Genomic DNA, 25,677 nt, shown 5'->3' on the forward strand with positions numbered 1-25,677 from the left:
CAGAAAGAGCCAACTGCTTTAAGGTCAACTGGGTGGATACGGTCAATGTGCGGTAGTGTTTTCTTGAGCTGTTTTTTGGTGGCCTCCTTATCTCAGATTCTTCTGCATGGAGGCATGACCACCAGCAGCTTCAAGTTTACATGCGTATAGCCTTTTCCAAAGGGAAGAATAAGATAATCTTATACCTAAATTTGAAGAATTCTGAGAAGGAGCTTTTGATTGATCACACCCCCACCCCTTGGACCAAGAGGAGCTTTCCAAAATAGTCTGATAATCTTAGTCTCTCCGAGGGGATGAGGGTCAGTATCCTAGGTAGGATAACAATATTGACAGCCCCCCACAACCTCATAGAGTGGTTTCCTGCCAGCAGGGGTGTGCTATCACTTAAACAAGGGGGACAGAGGCTAGGCAATCTAGAAGATGCTATCCAGCTTATTAGATATTTGATTTTGTGCAAGTTTTTTTTTTCTTTTTTTACCAGTAATGATACCTGCTCCATCACAAAGCTTAGTCTGAGATTTGAAATAGAGCGTATTTGTAGAGGCTTGGAAAACTGAAGTGCTGCATGAACAGAGGGTTTGCTGTGAAGAGTTGAAGACAGCATTCGGGTTCTCATTAGTTTTCCTCCAGGCTGCAAATCCTGCTTAATCTACAGTAATTCTCTGTCAGCTTCTAGACCTTTTACCACTCCTCGCCAGGTGGTCTCTGTTTCATCAGTATCCTTCATATCCATTATGGCCACAGTAGAACATATACTCCGTACGTGGCCTGACCAGTAAACAGGAAAGAAATGCTGTTATCCCTTGAATTTGGGTTTTTAAGAACATTTGTTTCCATGAAGTTTGGAATTTTATAGATGTATATATATCTGTTCATTCCCTGTGCACATCCCAGAGGTGAAGACGTCGCTTTGACTCATTTTGAGCTTTCATCAAATCAAACTTTTGGGCCTCTTTTATGGCAACTGCTGCTAGGTTAATTTTCTTCCCTATTATGTCATTGTGTCTTTATTTATTTTTTTTTTAATGTGTATTTATTTTGAGAGAGAGAGAGCGAGCGAGCAGGGGAGGGGCAGAGAGAGAGGGAAACAGAGAATCCTGAGCAGGCTCCGCACTGTCTGCATGGAGCCCGGTGTGGGGCTGGAATTCATGAACCTGTGAGATCATGACCTGAGCCGAAGTCAGGAGCCAGGCACTTAACCTGAACCACCCAGGTGCCCCGATGTTGTTTTCGATTTTAAGTGCAGGACAGTATTTAGTCTTAGTTTTTTTTTATTAAGTTTATGCTTACCAGATTATGTCATCAAGACCATTGAAATTGAGTCTGTCATAAAATATTGGCACTTACTACTTTTCAGTCTCAACTTTGTGTTATTCGCAGGTTTGATAAACCTTTTATGTAAAAGGTTATGATAAACCTTTTACATTTAAACTTCCTGAACTTTTTGTCCCCCCTTCACAACTTTGTCCTCATCATTTTTACCTACTGTTGTTCAGGCCAGAGCTGTAAATACTTTAGATTGTACCTCTCCCAGCTTTTTAAGCAGATTTCTTCATCTTTTATCAGACTTCTCTATCAATCTTAAATTCAGTCTCTCCTCTTTCTTAGGGATCAGCTGCAGGGATATACTTGCATAAAAATCAAAGACATCGTATACAGATGATATTGCGGTATTGTTTGTAATAGTGACAGGAGGTAAACCATCTGAATATCAGTAGAGAATTGGCTAAACTGTGATAAATTAACAAGGATATTTACACAGTTACTTTTATTTTTTTTTTACACAGTTACTTTTAAAATGAGGTAGACATATACTGATACAGATATCCCCAGTGTATTAAATTTTTAAAGGCATATTATAAAACAATGTGAAATATGATTTTGGTAATTTTGTGTAAAAAATGTTTATCTGTGGAGAAATGCAAATATTTGGGGGCGCCTGGGTGGCGCAGTCGGTTAAGCGTCCGACTTCAGCCAGGTCACGATCTCGCGGTCCGCGAGTTCGAGCCCCGCGTCGGGCTCTGGGCTGATGGCTCAGAGCCTGGAGCCTGTTTCGGATTCTGTGTCTCCCTCTCTCTCTGCTCCTCCCCCGTTCATGCTCTGTCTCTCTCTGTCCCAAAAATAAATAAACGTTGAAAAAAAAAAAAATTAAAAAAAAAAAAAAAGAAATGCAAATATTTGTATATGCCTTAAAAATGTATGAAAACATAGGTACCAAACTTAATGGTTGAGTGTTATTAGGGGCAGAGAACTAGGGAAGGATTTATACTTAAACTTTATAAAATGTAATAATTTGACTTTACTTTTACAATAAGCATTTAGGCAACAGTCTGGACTCCATAAAAATCAGAGACAAGAATGCGTAAGTGGTAGTTACAAAGGGAAAAGTGGGTGAGGTGGTCTAGGCAGAGCCTATATCAAAAAAAAAAAAAAAAAAAAAGAAGAAGAAGGAAATAGGGACTAATTGGAAGGACTGTCAGTGGACTTGAGATCACAGTGAATAAGTAATAGTCCCTGTCCTCAATATCTGGAAGACAGATATTCTTCCATATTGTTAAGTTATTACAACACCGTGAATTACGTTCTTTCACAGATGTTGAAGTAAGGTAATACGGAGGTGGAGGAGATACCTACCATGGAAAGTCAGAAGTCTTCGCAGACCTATGGGAGGATGAATGGGAGTGTTCGGGGCAGAAAATGAGAAGGTGGGCATTCCAGTCAGAGACAAGAAGATAGTCAAAGTTCACAGTGTGTGGAGTACCTTAAGTGAACACTGCAGAAGGAGGAAATGGTAGACATTGAAGAGGAGAGATGGGGCAAAATGCCAATAACTATCCCCATGCTGTTGGGTTTAAGCTTGATCTTGAATGCAGTAGGGAAGCTATTGAAAGGTTTGAAGCAGGGAAGTCAAAGAATACGACTTTTTTTAAAAGACTGGTTTATAAAGATCACTTTGGCACCAGAGAATGGCTTGAAAAGGAAAAGACCAGCGTGAATAAGACCATTTGAGGAATCCGGCTGTTGTGATACAGGCCTTGAAACAAGAGATTGATGTTAAAGAATTGGCATCCGGAATGGAGATGTCGACCCTTATTTAAGAGATGTATTTTCAGCATCTCGTACAGTGAAGGCAGGAATCAAACTCAGCATGTGTTTGGTCAGTTAGAAACGTGGGGTATGTCAGGGCTAAGAGTTCTGTGGTGTGCCACTGGAGACTGCCTCCAGGCCTTTGCTAACGAACAGGGTTTAGGGTACAGCGAGCTCTTACTGCATTAACACACATTTCTGTCTTGTCCATGAGAATGTCTTGGAGTTTGCTGAGATCAAGGTACAGTGTGTTTGCAGTATTCCTTGATCTATCAGTTTTATAACCTTTTGAAAGGAGTCGAAAAGCATCTGCTGATTTCCATGTTATCAGTTATATTTTCTGTCCTATTTAATCTCTTTGGAATTTTTTGTGGGTATTGTTACCAGACTTGGTGGTTTATAATCTCTAGAATCTACCATTCCAGATATTTAAAAGAAACACTTTTAGGCCACCCAACTAGAAGTTAAGTATCTTGGAGGAAAAAATATGTTGCTAAAATTCAGCATTTGGCCTTAATACACTCTTAGAACTCGAATGATTTTCTTTTTCCTTATGCTTGGTTGTTGATTCTTCGTTTGTGGTCAGTTGATTATTAATATCTAATTCTTGACTGTTACAGCTCTTGTCTTCATTTCCTGTGATGGTAAAGTCCCCAGCCCTAGTTTGGTTTTGAATGAAAAAAGAAATTACCCCCTATTTCTTTAGTAAAATTACCATGAATTCTTAAGGACAGCAGCTGAGTTTTAAATTGGTTGATGTACCTGTGATACACAGCACAAGATAGTTGGTAACGCACTGTTAATTGTTTGAGCTAGATCAAGACCCATGACAAAGAAAAACAACAGTAACTTACTTTAATACATTAAAGTTATTTTTTAAGTTTATTTATTTATTTTGAGAGAGAGAGTGGGGGAGGGGCAGAGAAGAAGAGAGAGGGAATCCCAAGCAGGTTCCACAATGTCTATGCAGAGTCTGACACGGGGCTCGAACCCATGAACCCTGAGATCATGACCTGGGCCGAAATCAAGAGTCTGACTAAGCCACCCAGGTACCCCAATACGTTAAAGTTCTAAACTTCATTCTCATTTACACTCAGGTTTATAATAATTTCTTTTAGGCTTTGGTATGTTACAACCTTGTACAGGTTTTATATGTGTGTATTTGGGGTAGTGTTAAACGGGTGATTTTACGTTCCTGATTTGGCTTTTAAAACTTTGTGGATACTTCTCTTTTCAGTGCTCTGCATTGAATATAGTAAATCCAAACTGGGAAAGTGGACAGTATTAGTGATAATTACAGGAGAATGGTAAATGAAAATCGAAAGTAGTATAGCTTCATTCTTTTACAGGTGAAGAAGAAAGAAGATGAGATTTGGATAAAGTGGTTTTAGTCAGCTATAAAATCTGTATATACCTTATCAAAATATGCTTTACATTTTATATTTGTGTGTGTGTGTGTTTATGTGTTGGAAATATTGTCTCATTCATAGGCTCTGAAGGCAGGACTCCCAAAAAGACATTCTCTGAGGTGCAGAAAGAAAGACGAGAACAGGCACAGCGAACCGTTTTGATACATTGTCCAAATAAAATCAGTGTAAAAAAGTTTCTAAAATATTTATCCCAACATGGACCTATTAATAATCATTTCTTCTATGAGAGCTTTGTAAGTATTTGAAAAACAGTCTGACATTCATGCTTTTGAAAGTTAAACGTTCCATTCATTATTTGCAGTATGGTAAACTTAGATGCTCTTTTGATATCTTACATCTCTCTTTAAATTTCTTTAATGATCTTTTTATAGGAGAATAAAAATCCTTATGGCATTATTACTATGGGATTATAAGTAATTTATAACTGACTGATTCCATTATTTGAATCCTTTAAGTAGTCTCTTATCTTACTGATAACGTCCAAGGGGAGGGGATTTTTGTTTTGCCTTTTAATTTTCTCTTTCATCATTGTTTTCAGCTTCTGTTGACTCTTACCAGTTTATAGTGTTCCTTTTCTTAATCTGCTTGTAATGATTAAAACCAGTGCTTGTGTTAGAGGTATATCATTTGTAAATTTAAAAAATCAATATTTTTTTAGTATTACAATAATTGTTTGGAAATTTGAGCAAAAATGCTATTTAAAATATATCAGTCTGAGATGTGTTCTGTTTTTTCTTACGTTTTTGGCATAGGGTCTTTATGCTGTTGTAGAATTTTGTCAAAAGGAAAGTGTAACTTCACTGCAGAATGGAACTCGTACTCCAAGTATGGGCACAGAGGCTGCAATTCCATTCAGATCACGTGTCTTCAATTTAAAGACGAAGAATCCGTCAAACCCGACTTCAGAACAGTCACGTGTACAATGTAGTATTCATGCACCTCCTTCTAGCAAGAAGCTTCTTGAGTTACTTTGTTACGCAGAAAGTGTAAGTTTGTAGGTATACTTCTCCAGTATCTAAAAATATGTGTGTGTGTGTGTGTTTGACATTATTTTCTTTATTATAGGTTCTTATAAAATATTCAGACTACAGAATATGTTGAGTGAAAAGTGAAAGCAGTCCTTCCCCACTCTCCTCCCCCACACTCTGCTTGTATGCCTGGCAAGTAACCACAGCCTTACAGAGTTTTCAGCCTTTGGACTATTCAGGTTTTCTTTCTTCAGTCAACATAATGGCATATAGTTGTACCTGGCATTTTTCTATAAATGTAAAAGTATCTTGGGGCACCTGGGTGGCTCAGTCAGTTGAGTTTCCAACTTCGGCTCAGGTCATGATCTCACAGTTCTTGAATTCGAGCCCATATTGGGCTCACTGCTGTCAGCTTGTTGGATCTTCTGTCCACATGCCCCCCCGCCCCTGTCCCACTTGTGCTCTCTCAAAAATAAGAAGTATCTCAAAAAAAAAAAAAAAAAAAAAAAACCCCTCATTTCTGATTTAATCTATTTTTGCTGCCCTAACATTGTTTATATTAGTTTTGGCTTTATCAGTTCATGTTTTTGATCAAAGTGCTATTTTTTGTTTTGATTTTCTAATTTTAAAAATTTTATTTCTAACCTTACACATTTTCTTTACTCTCTGTTACTTGTTTTTCTTGATTTGAACACGTAGTTCAGTTATTTTCAATATTTTTATTTCCGAATATGGGCATTTGAAGCTATGATTTTTATTTTAAATACTCCAGTGCACAGTTTCAAAAGGTGATGTTTTTAACACCAGTTTTCTGGTGAAGATACAGGATTACTATTCTGAGGAGTTGAGGGATCTTGGGCCTTGGTTACCTGAAGCATTGCTTATTTCTTGTGTTTCCTGCCTTTAACATTGGTTCTTCTTCCTCCCCAACTTTGTTTAAAATGTCTAGCTTTGTGGTTGTTTTGACCTCTTTCTGGAGCATTTTAACTACTTTCATTTTCCTGAAACAATACTTTATACATATTGCATAAGAAATGTAGTGGTTTTGATTTTTGCTGATGTCATCATTCCTCAGTCCTTTTTTTTTTGAAATTAATTTAACTATTTAACCCAATAAATCTAAAATATGCATTTCAGCATATAATCACTATACAGTTATTAATGAGATATTTTAGGTTTTTGTTTCAAAAAAATCATCAGATCTGGTGTGTATTTTGCACATACAGCACAACTCAGATCACACCAGCTACCTTGTCTCCATAATCCTCAAAGACATTGTGAGGGATATTTTCTCAGAATGCGTAAGCTGTGGGTTGGAGTGTATTCTATTTAAATATTAAATACCCAGATTCCTTGAGTAGGTTAGAGACTTGGGCAGATGATCCCCAGGTTATATGCAGACTGGTTGACTAACCACACTCCGGTTGACCATTAGCCGTAGAGACTTAGTAACCCCTTGCCGAATAAATGGATCATGGTCTGGACTAGCAATTGACTCCTAAACTTGTTTCATCAGAATTACCTATAAAACATACCAAAATTTTGCTTACTGGCCCCAACCACAGAGATGCTGACAATTCAGTTGTGGATTGAAGTGCCAACATTTGTATTTTTATTTTCATTTACTTATTTTTTTTATTTTTCTATGGTTTTACACTTTATTACTATTATCATCATCACTCCTCAGTCCTTTTTAAAGGATATTTTTAAAACATCTGCTTTTAGGGTGGAAGGAAAAAAGTACATGTTTTTCAGCTCGGTCTCCAGAGCCATCGAACCTCTAGAAGTAAAATGCCAACTATCTTATGTGACCTGTACGTTTTCTATATGTTGCTGCTTTTGTTTTGGCCAGCTAGATAGATGATCAGCTGAACACTCTGCTGAAGGAATTGCAGTTAACAGAGGAGAACACTAAGCTCCGATACCTCACCTGTTCTCTTATTGAAGATATAGCGGCTGCGTATTTCCTGGACTGTACTGTCAGACCCTTTGGCTCTTCGGTGAACAGTTTTGGGAAATTGGGATGTGACTTGGACATGTTTTTGGATCTGGATGAAATTGGAAAATTCAGCGCCAACAAGGTAATTGTATTGCTTTAGGTCACTAAAAGTAATCTTTGGACTTAATAAAATTATAACTTGATTTCTAAACTTTAATAAACATTGTGGTTAAAGAATATGGTCTATTTGATATTAACTCTTTGGAATTGTAAAGTCTTTCTTTGTATTGGTGTAACGTAGAATCATTTTTTGTGACTATTCTACACATAATAAAATGATTATTTTTTCCATGGGTTCTGAAGTTTTTCCATTAGGCCAAGGTTATTCACTGTCTTCCTCAAATGATCTGTATCTTAACTAATTTTTTTTAATCTGTGTGATCTAGTTATTGAAATATTTTGAAATCTCATGATGTTTGTTTGGTTTTGTTAATTTCTCCTAGGAATTCTTTTGATTTTTGTTTTGTTCAAAGGCTGTGTTAGCAACGTGTAGGTATATAGGTGTATGATTATTATGTCTTCTAACTGGGTTCATTTATCATTAAATTCTGTCTTTTATCTCTATACATGCTTTTTCCTTAAGTTCTTTTTTGTTAAGATGACCACTTGTTACTTCCGTCACGTATCTTCTGTATCTTCATTTTCAGCCTTTATACATGCTCTTGTATTTTGAATATCTCTGATGAATAGCAGATCACTGAATTTTGTGCTTTTACTCTGATCTTGAGTCTTTGAAGTCAATGTGTTTATTCATTATTACTGATAATTTTTTAGTTCATTTTTACTGTGTTATTTTTTATTTATGTTTTTCAGTGCTTTATCTTTGCTTTTCATTTCCTTTTCCTTCCTCCTATTGGAGTCCTGCTTTTTTAAAAAAAATAAAGCTGAAGTACAGTTGACACAATGTGACATAAGTCTCAGGTGTACAGTACTTAAAAAGATCATATGTTATGCTGTCCTCGCCACAAGTGTCTGTCTTGTCACATCTGTCACCATACAATGCTCTTGCAGTACCAGTGACTGTATTCTCTGTCCTCTACCTTTTATTCCTGTGGATTGCTGCTTTATTCCTGCCTCATCCCACTTTCTCCTCTTCGAGTTTGGAAATTATATATTCCATTCAGTTCTTATTAACATGCATATGTAACAGGTGAAGTGAACCAGTATCTCCACCATTCTCCCACACAATATAAGGGACGCTTTCATTTAGTTACAACTTGGAAAAGGCTTCTGTGTGTTTATAAAATGTAGGTTTTATAAATCTCTGTCTTCTCTTACGTATTTCAAACTAGGAATCTTCTCTACGTGGATGTCCAGTTGACACTTGAACCTACCATTTTGAAAATAAAACTTTTTTCATTCTTTGTAGATACTCTTGCTGAGTTTTTATGAAAGTTCTTAGGTATGTTTCACATGTTAATTAGTGGCATTTTCGTTTTCCTGATATTTGCCATCTTCTTTGATTCTAAGTTATCTCTCATATCTCCCCCTTTATGTACATCCTCAAAGCTATTGTGGCACAGTTCCTTATAAACTCTCACTTAGATTAATGTCACAGTATGCTGTTTTCTACCTCATTTCTTGTGTCATGTCTTGGTTTTCCAATCTTCGGGCCGTACTGGAGTTATCCTAAAAGACTGATTGGATCTTCTCACAGACATAGAATGGGTCTTCTCGTTAGCATAGTATTGAAATGATCTGTCTCTTAATTAATTTTAGTAACGATTTCTCATTATATGTCTTTGTCTACCCAGTGTTCCAATCACATCATTTAATTACCAAATTATAAGGCACTTTTAGAACATGAATACTGGCTAATCTGTCTCTTCAGTGGGGAGTGCTCTTTCCCACTATTCCCTGACTGCCGTTCCCTGGTAGTTTTCAAAGGCCAGTTCTTACTCTGCCTTCTTGACACCATCTTGATTTTTTTTCTTCTCAGAATTACTCTTTTTTTTTTGTAGTATCTTGCTCATATTTCTGTCTCCAGATTCCTCCTATGTTATGTTTAGTTAGCAGCTGATATATTCCTCCCACTATATCGTAAGCTAGGGCAGGGCAGCAACCATGTCTGTTCATTTTCTTATCCCACACAGTGCCTGGCATAACTCAATATGTTCTGCTCAGTATATACTTACTGAATTAAAGTAATACAAAACACATAAAAATGAAATGGATCATTCTTAGTAAGACTAACATGTACTTGAAATTGCATTAAATTCCTGGCAGGGACACTTAAGTTGTGCTAGGTTATTTTTATTTTAAGTAAAAGACTTTGCTAAATAATCAAGGAGTGTAATAATATACTGTAATGGTTAAAGTCCGGGCTCTAGAGCCAAATTGCAGAAGAGTAATTCTTCTACTTACTAGCTGTGTGATCCTCGATAAGTTATTTTGGTCTTCTCTGTGCCTAGATTTTTCTAGCTGTGAGATTGGGTTGGTGCTATAGCACCTGGCTCGTGGAGTGCCGGAGGGCTTCATCGAGCTAATACATGTGAAGCACGTAGGACGGTGCTCAGCGTGTAATAAGTGTTCCAATGTTGATCACCATCAGCAGCCATATTACTAGTTATTTCATTATTATGCAAGTAGGAAACACACAGTTTTTTCCATTGGAGGCAGAGGTAAGCGTTGGAAACTTTTAGTTGGGTCTTAGATTTCTGAAATATAGAGGTATTCCAAAAAGATGTTTTCAAAGACAGTGCTCCAATCTCACTAAGCAATTTGATGTTATTTGGTATATAGGTTTAACTAATGAGATGTATTATAAATGTGTACCTTGAAATATGTGCGTGTTTAAGATTATAATAGCTTTGCTACTAGAAATATTAAAAATGAAATGTAATGAAAACCAAAAGCACTTTTAAATTCATCTACTTCATGAAAGAGTCTCTTGGACAGCTTTGTGCAATTGTGCACTCTCCTTCCTCTCCTCTTGGTTTGTGTCTCCTTTGGCACACCACCTTGCTTTATAATTCTGGGTGCTTATTTTATTCAGTCCGAGTTGAGGGGAGTTAGGAAGAGTGTGTTAGACTCTTGTATGTCTTTTAGCACTATGTAGAATATTTTGTGCCTCACAGGCACTAGAAAGAGATGATTTGCTAATGAGTAAGGGAAAGTTATTTAGCAACTAAATTGTAAACTTTCATGTTTCTTAATGTGTGAACGATGCTCACAAGTGAAATGTGCTGCCTAAGTTACCACAAAGATCATTTTAGTACAAAATTAAAAAAAATTTTTTTTTAATGTTTGTTTATTTTTGAGAGAGAGACAGAGTGCGAGTAGGGGAGGGGAAGAGAGAGGGAGACACAGAATCCGAAGCACTCCAGGCTCTGCCCTGACACCCCCCAGAGCCCGAAGTGGGGCTCAAACTTGCAAACCACGAGACAGTAACCTGAGCCAAAGTCCGATGCTTAACCGACTGAGCCACCCAGGCACCTCAGTACAAAATTTTAAGCTAAAATCTTGCTCTTTTTCTAATAGGGTTTTTCTTTTTCTGATAGGGTTTTATGTATTACAGGATTTAGGTAACAGAAGTAAAAATTGGTGGCCAAGTCCTAGCCTGTTCTCTAAATTATTGCTGTGGGCAAGGCGCTTACCTTGTGTTTTATTTTTATGAGATATTGGCATAATACCAGAGTAACTAGGAAGAACATAAAAATTTTTTAAAAATTTATCTGAAACAAAGAGGTGGCAGAGGAATAGCAAAATTAGTAAGAAATGTTTATTGATTTGGCCGTCTGAGAAATTTCTTTTATTTTTATTTGTTTGTTAGAGGAGAGTAATTTTGGGGGGGGGTCTTATTTCTGCTCATTATAGATGTGCTTTTCATCATCTGCATCTTCCATAATTGCAGTGTTTTATTTCTCTGTGGAGTGCATTTATCTAAGTAGAATTACCCCATGTGGTTATTGATCTCTTGCTTCTTATATCAGCCAGATTAGGCCAGGTTATGCTTTGGTGATAAACACCTCCCCAAACTCTGCACCTTGCTGTTAATCTCTTGCTAAGGCTGTGTGGCCAAAGCAGGTCAGCAGGGGCACTCTGCACGGGTCTCTTAAGCACCCAGGCTGAGCAGCTTTCACCGCCCGTGCCCATGCTTCTAGCACCGAAGCAGTGGAAAGGCACAGTGGAGAATGGACCACTAGCTTTTAAAGCTCTGCCTGGAAGTGACTTGTGAAGCCTCTGTTCGTATTTCATTGGCGACAGCAAGTCACGTGACTGTGCTTCACTTTAGAGGGGCAGGAGTGGGACGCCCTCCTAAATGTCAGAAAGGCGATGCAGAGTATTTGGCGAATACCTTCTGTAACTTCACATTCCTGCCTATAGTTCACAGCTAGTTCTAGTTTCTAGACTGGAACTCAATTACTGCATTACTCAAATCTATTTTTCTCTGGTGTCATTTTCACTTGTTGCCTCAGCGATTTTATTTTTGTCTCATTTGTAGTGAAAATCTCATTATCTCCTTTCTTCTGAGTACTTCTAACCCTTCCTTTGCATCTGAGTCCAACACAGCTGATACTAGTCTGATAACTAATCTCCCAATGCCCCCTTTTTTTTTCTATCCTGAGATTATTTCACCTCAAATCTGTCTTTTTCTTCTGGTTCTGCTTTATCCTGATAGAAGATGTTTCTTTTTCTTTACTTTTCTGTTGAGTAGCTCTGTGCTCTATTTGTTGGTTATTCTTGTTTGGGTTCCTTCCCATATAAATTGGTATGTGTTTGAATTTTAAAATCGAATAGACCAGGGAACCAGAAGTTATTAAGATCTTTTAACAAAAGGACTAAGCTAGATTTTTGAAATTTTGATGCTCTTAAAGGAAATCCATTTTTTTCTTCAATATAAAAGTTTCCTAGTTTAATAAAAAGCTTGTCTCGATGACAGAAATAGAGAAAATAAAACATGTTTATTTCTGGGGATTGTTTGTATACATGTCACACCTGTATATTTTTTAATGTCTTTTTTTCTGATTATAAAGTAATAGTTCCAGAAATGTATAATGTAAATATCTCTGATGGTCTCACCACTTGCAGAGGTAACTACTGTGAATAATGTAATGAATTTTGTTCTGAATTTTTTTCCTCTGCAGGTAGAAATCCTTCTTTTTTATAATAAAACCCTTTATCTTTGCAGATTATAACCTGATTTTTTTTTCCAGTTAATAGTGTCTTGGCAGTTCAGTCTACTGCATCTTTTCCAGTATTTCACTGAATGAATGTACTGTAATTTGCTTAACGAGTCCTTTATTTGTTTAGTAACCACATGCGAAGTAACCGCTTGAGCTAAAGCCGACCCACGAGTCCTTTATTTGTTAAGACAGTTAGGGTGCTGTCTTTTATTCCCCTCTTAATTGTCAACCGTATTAGTTAATATTCTTTGCTTATTCACAGATACCAGCTCAGACTAGCTTAAACAAAATTTTTAAAAAAGTAGAGGAAGTGTCATAGAACCCAAGGCAAGGAATGTGAATGAGTCTTAGGAAAGAACCAGAACTAGGAAGTGTAAATTATCAAGAGTACATGAGGTACTCAGTTTCTTTCCACATACTTGCTTTATTTTTCTTTCTTCCTTTCCCTTCCCTCTCTCTGCACCCCCATTGATTTTTTTTTTAAACATTTATTCATTTTTGAGAGAGACTGTGAGCGGGAGACACAGAATCACAGAAAGAGAGGGAGACACAGAATCTGAAGCAGGCTCCAGGCTCTGAAGTGTCAGCACAGAGCCCAACGTGGGTCTTGAACTCATGGACTGAGAGATCACGACCTGCGCCAAAGTCGGATGCTTAACTGACTGAGCCACCCAGCCTCCCTTCTTCTTTTTTATTTGTAAGTTTATTTATTTTGAGAGATAGAGAATGCAAGCAGGGGAGGGGCAGAGAGAGAGGGAGAGAGAGAATCCTGAGCAGGCTCCACATGGTCAGTGCAGAGTCCGACATGGGGCTCGATCTCCCAAACCGTGAGATAATGATCTGAATGGAAGTCAAGAGTCAGACGCTTCACCAACTGAGCCACCCCGGTGCCCCTTGAATGTGTTTTTTTGTGTTTTGTTGAAAATGACTTAGAGCTTTCTTCTAGAGAGTTTATTTAAGAAATTCCTTCTTATTAAAAGCTCCCATTTACAAATGTTTTTATTGTTCAGACCTCAGGAAATTTTCTGATGGAATTTCAAGTGAAAAATGTACCTTCAGAAAGAATTGCAACTCAGAAGATCCTGTCTGTGATAGGAGAATGCCTTGACCACTTTGGCCCTGGTTGTGTGGGTGTACAAAAAATCTTAAATGCTCGGTGTCCTCTCGTGAGGTTCTCACACCAGGCCTCTGGATTTCAATGTGATTTGACTACTAACAATAGGTACTATATCTTTGTTTTGTCATCTTAAATGTGAATATCATAAGGTGTTAGCATAGTTTTTCTTGTACAGAAACAGTGGCTTTGGACTTTTATACATGCTTTAATAATAACTTCAAAATTTTTTGAATACTTGGATTTAAAAATTGGAAATATTTTCTCTCAGATATATCTGTTGGCTTTTTGATATTCATAAATAAAATGTTAGGACGCTGTGTTTGAAGTGTTAACATACCTAACGTCATCTGAGGAGAACTGTTTCATTGTTCTTACCTTACATAGCGTGATACCATGAAAACACCTGTAACAGATCTTCTGTATGTAGTCATCTAAGTATACTTAGAAAATAAAGCAGCACATTGGGTTTGACCCTGAACCTCTGGGTATAGACAACTTAGGGTCCTAAACCCAGATGGTGTTTGCTTCGGACAGAAAGTGGGTCGGAGCAGCTTCAGTCTGTATAAGTGTTTTCCTTAGCATATTTTCATTTCATTATCCTAGCAGCCTGTTTCCTTAAAAAAATGGGGTGCGAGTGACAAGTTCTTTCCTACTCTGACTCCTTATCGTTTTTGTTCTTATCAGGGAAAACTTCTCAATGCAGGAGTTGAAGTCAGAACTGTAGTGTTCTCACTGCGTGCATTAGATTTCACTACATTATCTGTTAGATAATCTGTACTAACAATAGATTCAGAAAATCCATTCAAGAGCAGTTTTGCTTAAACTCCTGCTCACTAACAAGGCAGTGCTGAGTACTTCTGAATTTCTCTCAAGTAGCCCAAGGGAGTAAAAATAAGTATACATACTGTGTTTTCTATCATTATTATATTTTCTGTATAGCATGTGTGATAGAACAAAATGGCATCTGTGTCTGTAGCAGTGTTATTTTTATTGTCTTGTTGGGACAGGTTTTTAAAAATTTGTTCTAAAATCTTTCAGGTTTTTATATCCCTGCATTGTTTCTTTATATCGAATACCTGGCACTATTTGACATTTATTTGCAACTTAATTCAGATTCATTTACATAAAACATGTAATCACCTTGAATTTCTAATTTGCAATTTCTTCTGTTCTCTGTAAACTCAGGAAGGAAATGTTTTGATACTTCACAGTTTGAAGTTGATACCGTTAATGGTTTTGTGCCCTCTGTCGGTTCTTTGGGACATTACAAGACATGTTTTGATCAGTAGGAGCTTAACTTTAAAATATTTCTGATTAATAATTTTTTGCATTGTAACTTATGACTAGGAAGCTTTTTGAAAATTGGCTCTAAATGTCGGTTTCTTTAAAAGACATTTTATCTTCGTAGGTTTTGGTTTTTATCAATGTTAGACATATGTAATTTTGCCTGAGTTTTAAGACATTTATACTCTTGATAAAATTAGTACAGTGTTTTCCTTGCTTGCCAAGAACTAGATAACCAAAGCGTGAAAGTCAGGTGTAGAGCCTCTCACTTACTAATGTGTCTGTCTTTATTGATAGTTACTAAAGAGCACATCTGTAGCATTTCTCTTAATTAAGTCATGTTTAGGAACTTTGATTTAAAAATTCTAAGTTTTACAACTACATCATGATTGTCAACATTTAAACAATATTTTAGTGAATGTGTTTGATAATCAACCATTCACATTCAGTTTTATGTTGCAAATACATAATGCTTCTGATTATCTGATCATGGTGTTCTGAATACACTCAGAAATGGTAAGATATTTACATATGTTCCCAGGTATGTGTTTTATTCTAGTCTGAAGCCATAATTTGGTGGTTTGAAAATTCTTTTTTTTTTTTTTTCTTTTGAAGGATTGCCTTGAAAAGTTCTGAACTCCTTTATATATATGGTGCTCTTGATTCACGAGTGAGAGCCTTGGTGTTCAGTATTCGATGTTGGGCTCGAGCACACTCATTAACGAGCAGTATTCCTGGTTCTTGGATTACAAATTTCTCTCTTACAATGATGGTCATCTTTTTTCTCCAGAGGAGATCACCCCCTATTCTTCCAACACTAGACTCCCTGAAAACCCTAGCAGGTAAGACTAGAAGCAATCTATTTTCTCTTCCTGATGTTTTAAATAATATAATTACCATGTGTTATCAAAGACATGTGTGTTTGTTTATTAGTCATATAATTTGTCTTCTGTATTTTTAAAACATTGTGAATCTAAAATTTAAGTGCTTTTTATTTTTTTAATGCCCACCAGGGGTCATGAGAGCAGAGGATTTGCAAAGCTGAGGTCTTTAAAGTTCTGCCTTATTTGTGTCAGTTGGCAAGGTTGTTTACAATTATCATGAGACAGTTGGAGCCTCTCTCTTAGTTGACCAAGCCTGGAATGACCTTGGGAAAAAAAAAAAAACCTATGCCAGATGCAGCTTCTGAGTGGATCATAGTTTCAGGATGGCTTTCCACATCTGAACTTCCAGATGTATTTATTTATTTATATATTAAATATATATGTATATAATTATATTTATATTTATATTTTTATATGTATAATATACATAATATATATTTTTGAGAGAGAGAGAGAGAGACAGAGCATGAGCAGGGGAGGGACAGAGAGAGAGGGAGACACAGAATCTGAAGCAGGCTCCAGGCTCTGAGCCATCGGCACAGAGCCCGACGTAGGGCTGGAACTCACAAACTGTGAAAACATGACCCGAGCCGAAGTTGGACGCCTAAGTTACTGAGCCACCCAGGTGCCCCCAGATTTATTTTTAAAGAAGCTAAAAACTGTTCCATGATGTTTTAAAGATCCTAAATGTGGTTTTTAGTTAAAAGTTTACAAGCAGTCTTAGGTGAATTATTTTAAAATTATTATGTTATTTATGTCACAAATTATTTGACATTTTGGTAGACTGCCAGAAGAGATATTAAAGTATTAGAGTTCTAAATTCTAAACGGAAGGTGGGCGCCTGGGTTGCTCAGTCGGTTAAGTGTCCGACTTCAGCTCAGGTCATGATCTTGCTGTTTGTGAGTTCGAGCCCCACGTCGGGCTCTGTGCTGACAGCTTGGAGCCTGGAGCTTACTTCTGATTCTGTGTCTCCCCCTCTCTCTGCCCCTCCCATGCTCATGCTCTGTCTCTCTGTCTCTCAGTAATAAATTAACGTTAAAAAAAATTAAAAATTCTAAAAGGGAGGTAAACAAGGGATACACTGAAAATGTATAGATGCTCTATCTTCTGCCCGTCCTGTGTATTGCTGCAGGATAATACTTCTAAAGTATATCCCTGAATCTTCCATGTTTAAAATAACCTTAAAAGAGATTTTATTCCCTGTGGAGTAAACCTCGGTTTACTCAGCTTCGTATTTGAGATCTTCACTTATGGAGCCGTTCCTGATTTCCCAGCCCCTTCTCTCATTCCTCCTCTTCATGTGCTCCCACATTCCACTCGCTATGGTGATGACTCCTTGTATTCTGTCTTAGCACTTTGGTTCATGCTGTTTGTTTTTCTGCCTGGATTGTGACTTCTCTAAATTCTCTCATCTATGCCACTTTCTCTTATCCAAATTAGAAGTAATTCCTTCCTGTGAACGCTGTTAAGTACTGCATGGCTTAAAGTTGAGCTTTAAAAAAGCTCAGTATGATGGGTTAATGGAAACTGGGAAGTTTTCAGAAGGTAGGGTAGTAGTCACATATCTCACTGTTGAGGTTGAAATAAATGGGCAGCATCCATGGCTGTGCTCATCTCATTGTTTGGTGTCATTCATTCACTAAATATTTATTGGTGACTTATTCTACATCAGGTGTTATTTTTTGGTGCAGTGACGATATGGACGTTGTTCTAAGGTAACTCAATCTGGTAGACGTAAGACATACGTACACACACGCATTAAATATTAAAATGTGGGGAGATCCTCACCAGTAAGCAACCTGTAAATAGTGCTTCCTCTTTAACCTTTGCTGTGTGCATTGATGCTTAAAACTGCCCTCATAGAGACCATTTTGGGAAAAAAATCATGGAACTTTTGGAGTTCAGCAAATAAGGAAAGAGTAGAATCTGTAGAAAGTAGGAAGAACTAAGGCAAGTTTATGCTGGGAGCAAACTATCCCTCACATCTTGATGGCTCTAGTCCAGTCTTACTCGTACTGCTACTCTTCCCAGAGTTGGGCCCTTGACATTCCCTTCCTGGGAACATTTTACTGCCTTTTCTCCTCAGCCCCATTTGTTTCCCACCAATGTAACTAGCAGAGTGATATTCACGAATTCATCTCTGATTATATTATTCTCTCTTGAAATCCTTCAGTAACTTTCTAAAAACTTTCTGCTAATTATTTTAGAAAAAGAATATGATCTATGGACACATTTACAGTATGTTGAGTTTTTATTTCAAATCTATTTTTTAAAACAGTTTAAATTTATTCACATCTAATGGCATCAAAACGGACAAAACTGATTTTGGAATTGTTTAATTTTCTGTTTTAAAATACCACATTGGTGGTTTAAAATTTTTCTGTGTTAGCTTTTAAACACTAAGTTTGAATTTGTTGTTGCCGTTACTACTCTGAAATTGCCAATAAATGAAATGAATTGTCAATAAATGAAAAAGCAAATTTGACAGAATTATTGCTACTTTTTTATCTTTGGTTTTGAAGTTCTAATGATATCTTGAATTTGCTATCAAAGAATTTTTCATAAGTGAATGTATATTAAGGATGTGGTGAGTATTTTAAGAAGTTATCAAAGTTTCTTCTTCTGTTCATTTAAGTATTTTTCAAATTCCATGTTTTTTTACCCTTCCTGATTTTAACCAGTGGTTCCACATTGATATGTATCCACCAGTCTCTGGCCAAGAATGAAAACAGTGTTAGACCATGAAATAATCAAAATCGTCTTGGGTGTTCTATGATTGATGGGCTGAGTGAGTTAAGTCTTGTGTACAGTCATTTTGTTTCTTCTGAGTCGTGCCCCTCACTTGATATCCAAATTGAGGCTCTCAATTCGTATTTCTTAAAAAAGAAAAAATACGTTTGCTTGCCTGTTTGTTTATTAATAAAAGGCGCATAAATTTGTGGAACACCTATGAGCACTTCTAGGACTTGATAAACCACTGTTTGGAGCTTAGAATAAGTCCAAACATTGTAGAGTTGTATTTAGGGGTCTCTTTGATCGTCCTTTTCCTCCTCTCGTCTCACATTCACTTCTTTGTGCAAATCGGGAGCGGCAGCACTCTAAACTCCTCGCTGATCCTCAGATGTTTTGGTCTTTTTTACATCTCTGTCTTTGCCTGAAATTGCTTTCTCGCTACCTCCTCAGTTTATGTGGAGAACCTCCTCAAGATTAGGCCAGCGAAGAAAGAAGACAAACCGAGTCCCAGATCTCTCGTGTTAGGTCACCCCTGTCTGGCTCCCTCCCTCCTTCCTCGCAGGAGGTGGTGCTCGGGTGGCCTCCAAGTCCTTGGTGCACACCTGCTCGTTGACAGCTGTAACATAGCCGATTTATCTACCCAAGGTGGCCAGGCCTTTCTAGGGCACGCAGTCTCTGATTCATTTCTGCATCTTCTGTTCCTGGCATAGGATTGGGTCCATAGTGGAAGTTCAGTAAATAGATTTCAGATGCTGGGCGAACATTATAAAATTGAAAAATTTTGTACTGAGCATGATGGCAACTTTCATGTTTTGGTTACTCTTGAATTTCTGTTTCTCTGTGTTTTTGTATAATCTCCACTTCTCCTCATCCCCCCCATGTCTCTTACCGTGCGTTCTCTCCTTTTTTGGTTTTACTGTCTTTATTTCTGTGCTTAGTGCTTCGTGTGGCATTTTCCTTTTATAAACAGTTGTTTGATTACAGTTTTTTGTTTAGGACTTCTTTCCTGTGATGAATTAAAGGTTTGAGGAAGAAATGACTGGGTACGGTATTGTTGGCAGTGTTGATGCAGAAACCCCCGAATGGAAGAAAGTTTTCATTGGTAGCTCTGTGACTGACTGCCGAACAATTTCTTGAGTGCTAACTCTGTGCCAGGCATTTAGCTAAAAAATCTTACACACCATCTCATTCAGTCCTCCCAACAAGTCTTATGAGGCAGAATTATATTTTCATTTTATAGGTGAAGAGACTGAGGCGTTGAGAGGTTTTCTAAATTTCTTAAGGTAACTGAAATATAATACAGAAGTATGTGCACGCGCGCGCACATACACACACACACACACACACACACACACACACACACACCAATTTTGACCAACTGAATACACCCAAGTGAACATCACTCAGACTGAATAAATACTGCAGAAGTACTGGTGTGTTCCCTCCAAGTCCCTACACATCCCCACACCCCTTCCCAACAATGGACTTGCTTTTACCTGTTTATGTCTCTTAGCTAAAGGGCATCATGTCGTGTGTATTGCTTTGTGTCTGGTTTCTTCCCGCTCAGCATTGTGTTGAGGAGATTCGTTCCTACTGTTAGCATATTTGTGGATCATTCATGCTCATTGCTGTACAGTATTCTTTTACGTGAAGATACCAAAAGATATTTTTAATTCTATTTTTGATGGGTATTTGAATAATTTGTAGTTTGGGACTATTACAAGTAATTGCTCATATCATTCTAGCACATATCTTTTGGTGAGCATAGGTACTCCTGTCTTTCAAGTATAAACTAGGAATAGAATTTCTGAGTCTTAGGATTTGGGTATATTCAGCTTTAATAGACACTGCCAAACAGTTCTCCAGAGTGTAAACTCCCACAGGCGTTATGTACAGGTTCGAATTGCTCTCTGTCTTTGCCAACACGTGATACTATCTTGTTTTATGGTAGCTATTCCAAATGCACGCGTAGTGGCATCATGGTGTGTTTTGATTTTCTTTTCCCTAATGACATTGACCCCCTTTTCATACACATGTATGTATCTGTCAGCTATTTGGGTATCTCTTGTGATGTTTCTTTCAGTCTTTTGCCTGTTTTTCTCTTGCACTTTCTATTTATTTAAAAACATTTTTTTAAGTGTTTATTTTGAGAGAGAGAGAGAGAGAGAGAGAGAGAGAGAGGGCGCACAAGTAGGGGGAGGGGCAGAGAAAGAGGAGAGAGAGAATCCCAAGCAGGTTCCATGCCGTCAGCACAGAGCCCGATACAGGGCTCATCAGTCCCAGGAACCCTGAGATTATGATCTGAGACGAAATCAAGAGTAGGATGCTGACCTAGCCACCCAGGCACCCCTATCTGTCCTTTTTATTTATTTATTTAAAAAAAATTTTTTTAATATTTATTTATTTTTGAGAGACGGGGGTAGAGCGTGAGTGGGGGAGGGGTAGAGAGAGAGGGAGACACGGAATCCGAAGCAGGCTCCAGGCTCTGAGCTGTCAGCACAGAGCCCAACACGGGGCGCTTGAACTCAACGAACTGCAAGATTATGACCTGAGCCGAAGTCAGATGCTTAACTGACTGAGCCACCCAGGCGTCCCACCTATCTGTCCTTTTTAAGGGATTCATTTGCAGGAATCCTTTATATGTTCTGCATACGAGTCCTTTGTCACGTGTTATGGATACATGTGTATGTCTTTATGTGTCAAATAAATACATAACTGTGGTTCTCTTTTCACTGTCTTAATGATTGATGTTTGGTGAAAAGAACTATTTTTTTTTTTTAATGTTTATTTATTTTTGAGAGAGCGAGAGAGCGTGAGCAGAGAAGGGGCAGAGAGAGAAGGAGACACAGAATCTGAAGCAGGCTCCAGGCTCAAAGCTGTCAGCACAGAGTCCGACACAGGGCTCGAACTCACAAACTGTGAGATCATGACCCGATCCGAAGTCGGATGCCCAGCCGACTGAACCACCCAGGAGTCCCAAAAGGACTATGATTTTTAAAGTTCAGTTTTATCAAAGTTACAGATACACATAGTTAAATAGTTAAAGAGTAAAAGATTCTACAAATTTCATAACAATAACTTCCACTCTGAGCCTCTGCCTTCGAGTCATTTTGCCCTTTGTGGGCACCACTTTTAACTCTTAGATGATCTGTTTGCTGTTTTAAACCATATTCTCAAAATGCTTTAATTTCTTTATGTAGTTGGGGAGTATAATTGACCTATACAACAGTATATTGGTTTTAGGTATACAGTGTGATGATTCAATATTTGTATATATTGGAAAACAATGACCATGTTTCTTGAGTTTTAGTTTTAAGCATCATATATGACTTCCCTTTATGAAAAAAGAGGAATTATCTTCTTCCCCCTGTAGCCCTCACCATACACACGTCTCTTCCACCCCTCATATTCTGAATATGGCTGTAGCATAATTTTACTATGCACTTTTTTTTTTAATTTTTTTTTTTAATGTTTATTTATTTCTGAGACAGAGAGAGACAGAGCATGAGTGGGTGAGGGGCAGAGAGAGAGGGGGACACAGAATCCAAAGCAGGCTCCAGGCTCTGAGCTGTCAACACAGAGCCCGACGCGGGGCTCGAACTCCCAGACTGAGAGATCATGACCTGAGCCGAAGCCGAACGCTCAACCGACTGAGCCACCCAGGAGCCCCAATGCACTTTTTTTTTTAATTTTTTTTTTTTCAACGTTTATTTATTTTTGGGACAGAGAGAGACAGAGCATGAACAGGGGAGGGTCAGAGAGAGAGGGAGACACAGAATCGGAAACAGGCTCCAGGCTCCGAGCCATCAGCCCAGAGCCTGACGCGGGGCTCGAACTCACGGACCGCGAGATCGTGACCTGGCTGAAGTCGGACGCTCAACCGACTGAGCCACCCAGGCGCCCCATGCGCCACCCAGGCGCCCCTAATGCTTATTTATTTCTTTTGAGAGAAAGAATGTAAGGGACAGGCAGAGAGAGAGAGAGAGATAGAAAGAGAGAGAATCCCAAGCAGGCTCCATGCTGTCAGCACAGAGCCCAAAGCAGGGCTTAATCTCACAAACTGCGAGATCATGACCTGAGCTGAAATCAAGAGTTGGATGCTTAACTAACTGAACCACCCAGGCCCCCCTGCTTTGCATTCTATATATTATGACTATGTAAATGCTATTCCTGTTTAATCCATGGAGTAAACTAAAATTAATTTCCTTTCCTACCCAACTTTTTCTGTTCTTTGGAGTTTATAGTTTGCTTAGTTTTTTTATGTGCTTAACATTACTTGAATCTCCAACTTGCTACCGGTTGTCTAAATCTTTTCTCAGAATAGTCAGAATCATCTATTATTCTATGAATTAATTCTTTCTTATGTGGCCTCTTTTGTTTCTAAGTAGCTTTTTTCATTTTATTTCATTTTTTAAGTTTCGTGTCCTCTTAGAGGCCTTCTTCAGGTGTCTGATAATCTTTGATTTTCTGCTCATGTTTGAGTTGGAAACTAAAAAGTTAATTTGAATCTCTGAGCTTAGGTGGGGCTTGTTGACTCTGAGCTTCATTGTAGGGCAGTGTAGCTGGACTATTGCATTGGTGGGCACTTTTTATGTCACTTTCCCCAGGTCATTCCTCTTGAGCTATTCAGATTCCCCAGAAATGACTTAAAAAAAATTTTTTTTTGCTTTGTTTTTGTTTTGGTCTGGAACAAAAGACCCAGTTACTAGCATGCTGTAACTTTGATATTTACTGTGCTTTTCTTCTTGCTTTTAGAACAATTTTCCCATGCCTTGTAGCTCCGTGTGTAGATACCCTCTCTTTTACCCTCTCCAAGTACTCCAAAGTACTCTAAAGGTTTTCTGTCAGGGAAGAAGAGATCTGGGGGAGTCTAACTGCTTCTTTAACCAGGGAGCTTCCAGTCATGGTGCTTCCAGTTAGACCTGGTGTTTCTATTTCCTGAGTTGTTGGGAGAGAGCTCTGCCTTGTAGATCTGGTTTTTTCTTTGCTTTTTTTTTTTTTTAAGTTTATTTATTTTCAGACAGAGAGAGTGGGAAAGGGAGAGAGAGAGAGAGAGAATCCTAAGCAGGCTGGGCACTGTCAGCACAGAGCCTGACAGGAGGCTTGATCCCACAAACCATGAGATCATGACCTGAACTGAAATCAGGAGTCAGACGCTTAACGGACTGAGCCACCCAAGGCGTCCCTTTTTTTGGCTTTCTTTACTACTAGTTTAGGATTTAGTCTTTTCAGAGTTCCTAAGTCTTTGCTACTTGTCCATCTGTTCTTCCACTGAAAAATTTTTGGTTCTTATTTCTTCTGTTCTCTGTCTTCAAGATTTTATGTCATTTTACTGTCAGTTCATAGGTGTTTTGGGAGGGGGTGAGGATAGATGCTTGTGTTCGTTTCATCATCTTCACCCCATAGCATGTGCTCATAACTGGTATATAGGCTCCCTCCGAGGGAGGCTGAGTGTCACTGGAGCATATGGCATGGTGGGAGGAGCAGGTAGAACTTCACCTGTCTGTTGATTAGCATAAGTGATTAATAGGGAACAGTCTATATTATAGATGTACGTATGTGAAGAATAGTGTCTAAGCATGAGTCGCATTCTGGAGTTGAGTGAGCTACAAGACAATCAGTAAAGCTACTTTGAAACACGGATATAACCATAACACTTACACTCTTCTCAAGGTTACATCCAGGCACTTGAGAGGCAGTTGCTTGGATGTGCATTCTCAAAAAGGGTTCTGGCTGGGTGGGTTAGAAGGAAGCAAACTGCCAGTGTGTCTAATGTCTAAGTGCACAGCACTCCCTGCCCCGTATTCAGCAGCCTACGTTAATTAGTACAGCAGGGATCACCTTTTTGCTTATCCCATTTAATTACTACTGACCTCTGGAAGGTTTGGACCTGTTAATAGTTATAATAGAAGCTGAATATAGTTATACGATTTTTAGGTATTCAAGTTTTGCTCCAGCTCCTCGTAAAAAACCAGGACATCATAAGCCTTCATATGAACTTTATGCCTGTTACGTCCCTAATATTCGTGCTTCTCAACTTCAGGTTACTTATTAGAAATGCATGTAGCTGGCACAATGTAGATTTTGCTCATTTGACCAGAAAGATTAACGTAAACAATCACACAACCCGTAGACAGGATTATCTGTACTGCAGCCCCTGGGTAAGTGCCAGTAGTGATCTCTGTGACTAATTATGAGTTACTATAGTGTGGATATTAGTACCCTGAAAAAACGTGGGTAAGTTTATCGATCTGGCTGTGGCTGTGAGAACATTATTCAGTGAATTTCATTCGTCATGTGTACTCTGCTGAAAGACTAATTGACGTACCAGTCCGTGAGGGTCTAAGGTTTCCCAAGGAAGCCAGAAAATCAAATTTAGTAAATGCATAACCTTACTTTTTCATAGTTTTTAAGTTCACTTAAGGTGAAGTTGAAGGAATGTGTCATCAAGCTCCTAATATGAGTTAAGTTGCTTATTACATGGCTATTTTCCTTACAACTGAGAGAGTTTGTATTTACTTATTAATTTTTGCCAGTGTTTCATATAATACTTTTAAGAAAAAAGTGCCACAGGTTTAAACTAATAGTGATAGGGCTTCCTGTGTCAGAATAGGTTGAGAATAATTTTTTCCTTTTTTTTAATGTTTATTTTTGAGAGCCAGAGTGCATAAGTGGGGGAAGGGCTGAGAGAAGGAGACAGAGGCTCTGAAGCGGGCTCTGCACTGACAACAGAGAGCGCGATGTGGGGCTCGAACTTGCAACCCGTGAGGTTATGATCTAAGTTGAAGTCGGACGCTTAACTGAATGAGCCACCCAGGCACCCTGAGAATCATTTTTCTAAGGCAGCACTATCCAATAGAACTTTCTATGATGATAGAAGTGTTCTGTATCCATGTTGTACATAGGGTAGGCACTGGTCACTTGTGGCTCTTAGGCCTTTGGAATATGGTTAGTGTGGTCCAGGGACTGAATATTTTATTTTAATAGCCACCCGTGGCTGGTGACTATTATATTGGACTGCGTAGATGTTGTCTGGGTGTTACAGTAAA

General features: G+C 38.2%; 1 protein-coding gene across 1 annotated transcript in view; it reads left to right on the forward strand.

Moving 5' to 3' along the window:
- The window catches only part of MTPAP (mitochondrial poly(A) polymerase), a 32,352-nt gene that overhangs the window by 1,917 nt on the left and 4,758 nt on the right, over positions 1-25,677 (forward strand). Inside the window, exons 2-6 of the mRNA XM_047065576.1 lie at positions 4,578-4,750; positions 5,270-5,503; positions 7,342-7,566; positions 13,621-13,832; positions 15,627-15,853. Coding sequence (XP_046921532.1) covers positions 4,578-4,750; positions 5,270-5,503; positions 7,342-7,566; positions 13,621-13,832; positions 15,627-15,853 — 1,071 coding nt within the window. The remainder of the gene's footprint in view (positions 1-4,577; positions 4,751-5,269; positions 5,504-7,341; positions 7,567-13,620; positions 13,833-15,626; positions 15,854-25,677) is intronic.

The sequence above is a fragment of the Lynx rufus genome, unplaced genomic scaffold, assembly GCF_022079265.1.
Source record: "Lynx rufus isolate CCGP_SWC_20201006 ecotype Redwood Valley unplaced genomic scaffold, mLynRuf1.p SCAF_7, whole genome shotgun sequence".
In the NCBI taxonomy this organism is placed as follows: Eukaryota; Metazoa; Chordata; class Mammalia; order Carnivora; family Felidae; genus Lynx; species Lynx rufus.